At 35.3% G+C, this 7,727-nt stretch overlaps 2 protein-coding genes across 6 annotated transcripts; both read left to right on the top strand.

Moving 5' to 3' along the window:
- The first annotated feature begins 261 nt into the window (after positions 1-261).
- On the top strand, positions 262-1,818 carry BNAC01G29360D. The gene is made up of 2 exons (XM_013797543.3): positions 262-957; positions 1,211-1,818. The coding sequence occupies exons 1-2, from the start codon at positions 345-347 to the stop codon at positions 1,564-1,566; spliced, it is 969 nt and encodes a 322-aa protein (XP_013652997.1). The 5' UTR covers positions 262-344; the 3' UTR covers positions 1,567-1,818.
- A 1,319-nt stretch (positions 1,819-3,137) lies between these two features.
- Positions 3,138-5,417, top strand: LOC106356230 (elongation factor 1-beta 2-like). 5 transcript variants are annotated; one of them, XM_048745813.1, is made up of 5 exons: positions 3,151-4,338; positions 4,457-4,512; positions 4,618-4,678; positions 4,844-4,961; positions 5,218-5,417. In XM_048745813.1, the coding sequence occupies exons 2-5, from the start codon at positions 4,488-4,490 to the stop codon at positions 5,347-5,349; spliced, it is 336 nt and encodes a 111-aa protein (XP_048601770.1). In that variant the 5' UTR covers positions 3,151-4,338; positions 4,457-4,487; the 3' UTR covers positions 5,350-5,417. The 5 variants fall into 5 exon arrangements, with proteins under 5 accessions (XP_048601771.1, XP_048601770.1, XP_048601769.1 ...); XM_048745812.1 differs by having other exon boundaries at positions 3,152-4,338; positions 4,429-4,512; XM_048745814.1 differs by having other exon boundaries at positions 3,138-4,525.
- Positions 5,418-7,727: the final 2,310 nt, after the last annotated feature.

Raw genomic sequence — 7,727 nt, 5'->3', positions numbered from 1 at the left:
ATTTTAACATTAGAATAAATTTACAAATTCCACGAGTAACTTTCAACCGAGAGTTACATCAGTATTTATTACACATATCTAAACACGTAAGAGATAGTATTAATTTTATGGTCATCCTTAACTATCATGACAATGTAAATTAAATTCCTGTGTTTAACATTATTTCTAACCGTCCGTTTAATCAAAGCGTAGATCTAACGGCAAATATCAAATCAGAGGCAACTTCACATAACTCCCCCTCCCTATATAAATCACAACATAATCCTGAGCTTGTAAGTTGTAACACATATCCCCCACACACCAACACTCAAAGAGAGAGAGAAGAGAAAAGTAAGAGAGATAAAATGGTTTCGTGGCTGATGACTCTCAAGGCGGTGCTAATCTCGAGCGGCGTCGCTTCCGTCGGAGTATTGCTCAAGGTCTATGTTCCGATGGCTGTTGATTTCTCCGTGTCGCAAGCTCCGGTCCTGTGGAGCTCTTTGCTTTCGTGGCTGAAACCGCCGTATCTCTACGTCCTCACAAACGGAATCATCATCACAATCGTTGCGTCTTCGAAGTATTACCGGAACTCAAGCCACCATGGACAGGAAGGCGATGAATCAGCTTCTCCGCGGATGCTGGAGGTGAAGGATTTGAATCCGGATGCGCAATTCAGTTTTGTAGCGGCGTATCCACCGTCTCCAAAACTGGAACCGGAGGCCTTTATGGCGGTTGTGTATGACGACCACGAGGAGGAGACGGAGGAAGAGGAGATAATAGATGCTGTGGCGATGATGGAAGATGAATCGGAGCTTAAGAGCGTGATTATGGTGGAAAATTTCGATTTGGTTGGATCTGGTGGAGATGAGGATGCCATGTTGGCGTCGGCAAATTCAAATCGGATGACTGAATCGGAAAATCTCCCTCCCAAGGATTCAAGATTTGGCCACCGGGAGTCGGTGAAAGCTAGTACAAAAGGTATGATCCTTATTCTTTTCAAATTTAATTTGAATTTGATACTAATGAAGTTCATTAAAAGAAATAGAAAACAGAGGAAGGAGATGATGACAGTTATGTTAACAAACGGTTAGGTAGATTTTAAATTGTTTTTGAAAATTCAAATTTGCCGTCGGTAGTTTGAAAAGGAAGTTTCGGAGGGCCCAATATGATAATTAATAGAAAATTATACATCGTTTTTTAATAAAATAAAAAATACATTGTGCTTTTCAAGGTGGAAGAAGAGGTGTGTTGAGAGTGACGAAGCCAAAGCAGAACGATACACTGGAGAATACTTGGAAGATGATAAAAGAAGGTAAGTCAACGACGTTGCCCAGACAGCTATACCGGAGATCAGACACATTTAGCCGTGGAAATTCCGGCGAGGCGAATCCGGTTTACAGGAAATCGGAGACGTTTAGGGACAGGACTAACCATTACCAGTCTCAGGTGAGGAAAGATCCCTCACTGAGTCAGGACGAGTTGAATCGCCGAGTTGAGGCATTTATTAAGAAGTTTAATGAGGATATGAAGTTGCAGAGGATGGAGTCACTGCGACAGTACAAAGAGATAACCGATCACGCGGTTTAGTCTTTTTTTCTGCGTTTTCGTTGGTTTTTATGCACAAAAAGAAGAATAAACAAAACTAAAAGGGGGTGCTAACCAAAAAATAGTCACTGTAAAAAAGTTGTGTATATAGCTTTAGTCAGCTACACGTTTGGTTTGTGTGGATAGTCTTTTCTGTTGTGTATTCTATGTTCGTATGTTTATCTGTGTAATGGACTCCCTTGGGCCTATCTTTCCAGGCCCAAGTTTATGGTTTTAATGAATTAACTATACATCCGTCCATGAACCCAAACATTTTTTTAAAAGAACCCATGCATATTTACTTTTTTTTCTTTTTTTTTGCACTTGTACCTAATATTCAGCGATGTGATTTTAGGAATATTTTAATACCATGGGAGTCACTGAATTTGATGTACCCTCTAAAATTATTAGAAAATTTCATTCGACCAAACTTTTTTTTTCCTTCGACCAACTTTGATATAATGTAATTTTTGGGTAACACCATTTCAACATTTTTAACAAAAGATATATACTTGATTTCTAAATATTTTAATTGTTTATAACTGAGAAATTTAAACTTAACAAAACTAAGTTATATAAACGTTTTAACAGCCAAGACTAATTACAGAAATGTACAAAAGTCCATATGAAGAATCGTTTTCATGAACCATGAGATGGTGGTCTACTGATAGATGGCCTTTGAGTTGATAAATAACTCAGATCTGAAAATATTCCGGTACATTCCATCATATGGTCAAATGGATACGAGCTAGGTTGCACGGAAGCTTCATCGGACGTCTGATTCCCGTTTTGGAACCGAAATCGGAATCGGAACCTTTTGGAAGCTTTACGAAATCTCGCTTCCAAAAGGCTTCTAAATTATTCTCTTTAAAAACACGTTGGAAGTTTACGATTCCGTTTCGGAATCACGCTTCCACTTTTTTTTAAGAACACAATGTCATAAATCAAAAGAAAAAATTTAAATTCATAGTTTTAATTTATATAAAATCTAAATTTTAATAGTAATGAAATAGAGAATTAAAATATATAAATATTTAAACTAATACTATGAAGTATCTTTATGCATAGAGGTTTTTATTAAAGATATAGCATAGATTCAAATATATTGTGTCAATTATTTATTAAGTATTAAAAATAATTAATATAATGATTTCTTTTAAACTTAATTTATGTGTATTTTCACAGTTTTAATATGAAATCATTTCAAAATTATTATAAATGAATAAATACTTAATTATAAGTTTAAATCATATAATTTTAGTCCCAAATTTTATAAAATTTTCTTATATTTTAATATATATATATATATGTATAAATGGATATACGCTTCCAATACGTACCCGCTTCCTTTTTAAAAAAAAAATCTCGCTTCTGCGCTTCCATACGCTTCCGCTTCCACGTATCCGCTTCCGTTTCCATGTAACATATCATATGAGTCTATTATTTAGAATCTATTTGTTCGACTGGCGACCATTCTGGAAACAAGAGGAACGAATAGAAAAGGAACGTAAAAGAATAAAATTGCAGGAATGAAAATGAATGGTTGTTCCTTCTCAAATTTAAGGGTATGAATAGTGACCAGAGAACGGCGAGGAATAATACATTCCCTAACGTTCCTAAAAAAAATTACCATTCACAAGGAATAATAATTCTCTCTTATTCCCTTTCATTCCCTTTTTGTAGAGAATTAAAGAACAAAATTATTCCTTGTTAAATTTGATAAGGAACAGTCATTCATTTACATTCCTGCTATTTTATTTCCATATATTCTTTTTTTATTTGTTCCTCTTGTTTCCCGGATGGTCACCAGTCAGACCCTAACGATGAATACTTTTGTTCTTTATTTTCTCTATAAAAAAAGGAATGGTAGGGAATGAGAAGAAAAATTTATTCCTTGTGAATGGGGATATTTTTTAGGAACTTTAAGGAATGCATTATTCCTCGCCGTTCCCTGGTCACCATTCATATATATAATAGATGAGTTTTTACTCACTCCTCAGCCTATCCACCTCAGCATGGGGGTCCCACTAAATTTCTATGTATTAAAAAAAACTCTATGTTTAAAATTGTTTAATAGCGAGTATAGGTTAATATCTAATGGGCTTCATCATAGAAATTAAAGAAAAGACCCAATTGAAATCTATTATTTTTTCTTAGTTCCGTAAGCGTCGTCTTCCTAGGAGAAAAAAAAATAGGGCTTTCCTCCATTGCTTCAGACAAATTTCAAAACACAGAGTGACTCTTTGTATTTTTGATTGCAGTTTCTCTTCCTAAATCTCTACATCTCCTCGCCTTTAATCAATTCACAATTAATGGTCCTGATTCGTAACCCCTTCGTGAACCTTCCTTATATATTCTTACTCTTCAAAGGAGAAACTTTTCAACTAAAAACTCATCGATTCATATACCTTATAACATCTCCTCGAAAATGGTCTCTCTACTGCCCCAGATCCTCAAACCGGCCTCCGCCACTCAACCTTCGACTCTCTCCGGCTTGGTCGTACTATTCAGTTCATTGTTGGCCACCTCTTCCGTTTCTGGGATTTCCACAACATCAAGAAAGACGGTGAGTTTATGGGAATCATGCTTCGCTTTCTTGACGAAAAGGTAACGACATCCTCGATCTGTCACCACTTATCTATTAGGACTGTCTTTAATCGATTATCTAACTCTTGCTTCAATAATCTCTCTGTTTCAATCTGCATAATTCCGTGAGAAAAAAATTGTGTTTGTGTTTTGTGTTTTGCGTATCGCCGGAAAAACCTACATCTCCAAGTAAATTTCTCACTTTCCTTCTTTGGCTATACGATTCATAACCTTTTCCATAGAATTGATCGAGGTCTAAGAGAGATTTTGATCCCGTAGAGATCAATTGTCTGTGGATGATGTGAAGGTTTACATTGCCGTTGTGGAAAAACCCAGTGATGCTTTCCCCAGTGCTAGCAAGTGGTACGATTGCCTTGTTAAGTCTTTTTTCAAAACTTTAGATCAGTTTATTAAGGTTTGGATTGTTATTTGACTTTCGATAACTTACAAGTTTCCGAATTGTTGCAGTTTCCCTGGAAAAGCTGTTGGAGTGTCAATCGGTTGCTATGCTGCTCCTGCTCAAGCTGAGGTACCTCTACCTGAAAGCCTGATTCTATCAGTGATGTAAATTACACAATGACATGTTTAAAGTTTCTGCTTGAAAGAAATAATAGACTTGAAGAGGGTAATCATTATAGTATTGAAACTTTGCTTGTCCGAGTGTTTTAGCTGTTTTTTCGTTGATTGTGAACAGGCACCTGCAGCTGATGACGATGATGACATGGATCATTTTGGTGACGAGACTGAGGAGGAAAAGAAAGCTGCAGAGGAGAGGGAGGCTACTAAGAAGGACACCAAGAAGCCCAAAGAGAGTAAGCCTCTTTATTTGTTTTACTACAAGCACGTGTCTTATGGGGAGCACATGTGGTGAGATTATAATGATGAGTTCTCATTCTCTTCTTAATATGAAAATTTTGATTAGGTGGATAGTCATTTGTGCTCATGGAAGTAGAGTCATTCGATGATGAGATGACATGAAGAAACTGGAATCGAAACTGAGTGTAAGCTATGAACTATTTGTGTAGGCAGCTTTCTAATTGGTTCTTTTCTTCTGTTTTTTTGTTGCAGAAAAACTGGTACCAGTTGGTTACGGTGTCAAGAAGCTCACGATCATGCTCACATAATATTGAGCTTACAGGCCCAAAGTTTAACCGACCCAAACAATTTAGTATTTGTGAGGAAAAAGTTACTATTTTGTAATCCATTAACGACCAAAAAAACTATGGCATGCAATTTTTACTACGGTTTATTTAAATTTTATTTCAAAATATTTGTTTTAAAACAGAAGTAACAGCTTATTACAAATTAACGAAAAAAACAACACCTACCAAATTTGGGATAATGAACATTAGTTTCAAATAAACACAACAACATAGACCACTCTCCTACCACATCAAAAAATCATATACAACTGAAACACATAAAAGAACCACATTTCTGTACTCCCCCCCTCCAACCTATAAATATACAAATACGGACAAATCAAAGACTACAACAAAACACGGCATTACCTACCTATAAATATACAAATGCGGACAAATCAAAGACTACAACAAAACACGGCATTACCTTCAAATATACCATCAATTATTTATATAAAGCTATAATTACGTCACCGACCCCGCGCAAGCGTGGGGATACACCCCTAGCCATGCATAATCAAGACGTGCATGCATAATCAAATTAAAACGCTAACCAAGCAAGGAATCGCATGGAACTGTGGATAAAAAAACAACCTAACGGTTTTTTCAGTATCGACCAAAATTAGACTCAAGGCCCACCATAATTCAATCCCAAACATTTTAAAACCCACAATTATATATTCATTATATTGAAACATTAAGCTACACCACTTCAAATTTTATGTTAAACCATTTAAATATTTAAGAAACCAACAAAATATTTTCCACAAATCCAGTAAACTCATAAAATAGATAGTTATATAACTATATAATCTATATAAATTTTAAGAAATATGAGAATTTTTATTTTCTTTTCATTGATCAGTGGCTTCGTACAAATATAGGTTGCACAGTCTGTTGGGAAAGTAATTTATGAGTCAATCTCATATACTATTAATAAAGAAGGTTATCATGTTTTAACCCCAAGATCATTTACGCACTACTTAAAATTTCAATAAAACTAAACATAAAAACATAAAAACATTTTTTTCCTCACGATTACATATTTACCCCTAACCAATTCCCTAGCCCCTAAATCTCATATAAATTTCAATTAAAACAATATATATACAACATACTTTCAGAACAAAATTTAAACAGATTAACACATATCCTTTTTGGGTCATCTATCCGAAAAAAATTCCACTCTAAATTGCATAATTCTGAATACCAAATTTTATATTATTTTCCTTACACCATTTAACAAAAATATACTAACAACTCATTCATTTCACCCTAACCAACCCCATGGAACCATCGTTTGAACATGAATATGCTAATAATACTAATCATAGATAAAATATCAACACATATGAATTCACCACTCATTCTTATATCAATCTAATGAAGTTGTGTAACATCCAATGTCCCGTTCATCACCACTAAGTTAACCCAAAAATACAAATGTTTAAAAAACGAACAATAACATCCCCTACACCAAACTACACAACGCATTAACCATTTACCCACCCGACAATATCCCGTACACCAGACTACTTAACACAATAACAATGTACCCGGCCCCGCGCTTGCGCGGAGGCTATGCCACTAGTCTATTTGAATATTAGTGTTGGTTTTTCTATAAATCTAGTATACCTCTACAATTATCTATCTATCTATATATATAAAGTAGAGTTTATCTCCTTCTCATCTCGCCACGTCATCAATTTGTGCATTCTGGGAGTAACTCGTGTCCCCTTCATTGAAACTCTGCGTTTCATTTATTCAAGTTTAAATTTCGTTTGGGATTTTGATTGCACACGACTTTTTTGTAAAATTTGGTAAAGCCCATCCTGAATAAGAGAAAGTCAACATTATCAAAACGCTTTGTTTTCTATTTTTCGATTCATCTTTTTCCTCTGGCCCATAGTTTCATCAGTTTCACATTCATATTCTTAAAGTCCTCTTTGATTCCATCATCCACGATCTATATTTATTGTTTGCTTCGTTCTTTTAAGGCGGTGAAAATCTCACTATAAAAAGGTTAGCATCCCTATTCTCGACTCCATCCTACCAATCTATTCAAACAGATAAATCCATTTTTTTCTGGAAAATGGCTAGCTCACAAGTTTTCCTTTCCGATGTGAAGTCCGGTTGCTTCGTTTCTGGGAGGCGAGGAATGTTAGGCGCTGAACTCATGTCTGTCGACATGCTCTTGCTTGATTCAAAGGTCAGTCCGTTCTTGAAATTCTGATAATAGTGATGTTATTTTTCCGGTGACCTTATGAATTTATGATCCTTTTATTGAGCCTGCTCTTAACCCTTACGAAGAGCCTCTTAATTAAATCCAGTCATAACATTAAAAGATCTGCAAGTATGGTTTATGTATTTCTCTTTAACCGGTATGAATATCTTTCCTCCTTGAAATTATGTCTTGGTCAGTGAAGTATATACAAT

Source organism: Brassica napus, chromosome C1 (genome assembly GCF_020379485.1).
Source record: "Brassica napus cultivar Da-Ae chromosome C1, Da-Ae, whole genome shotgun sequence".
NCBI lineage: Eukaryota > Viridiplantae > Streptophyta > Magnoliopsida > Brassicales > Brassicaceae > Brassica > Brassica napus.
The sequence above is the reverse complement of the archived record's forward strand: the minus strand, read 5'-3'. Positions and strand labels throughout refer to the sequence as shown.

Excerpts from the sequence above, each read along its gene's own strand:
- BNAC01G29360D (XM_013797543.3), top strand. The coding sequence starts at position 345 with ATGGTTTCGTGGCTGATGACTCTCAAGGCGGTGCTAATCTCGAGCGGC. Across the intron at positions 958-1,210 it reads GGTGAAAGCTAGTACAAAAG|GTGGAAGAAGAGGTGTGTTG; the intron begins GTATGATCCTTA and ends GTGCTTTTCAAG.
- LOC106356230 (XM_048745813.1), top strand. The coding sequence starts at position 4,488 with ATGCTTTCCCCAGTGCTAGCAAGTG. Across the intron at positions 4,513-4,617 it reads TTCCCCAGTGCTAGCAAGTG|TTTCCCTGGAAAAGCTGTTG; the intron begins GTACGATTGCCT and ends GAATTGTTGCAG. Across the intron at positions 4,962-5,217 it reads CACCAAGAAGCCCAAAGAGA|AAAAACTGGTACCAGTTGGT; the intron begins GTAAGCCTCTTT and ends TTTTTGTTGCAG.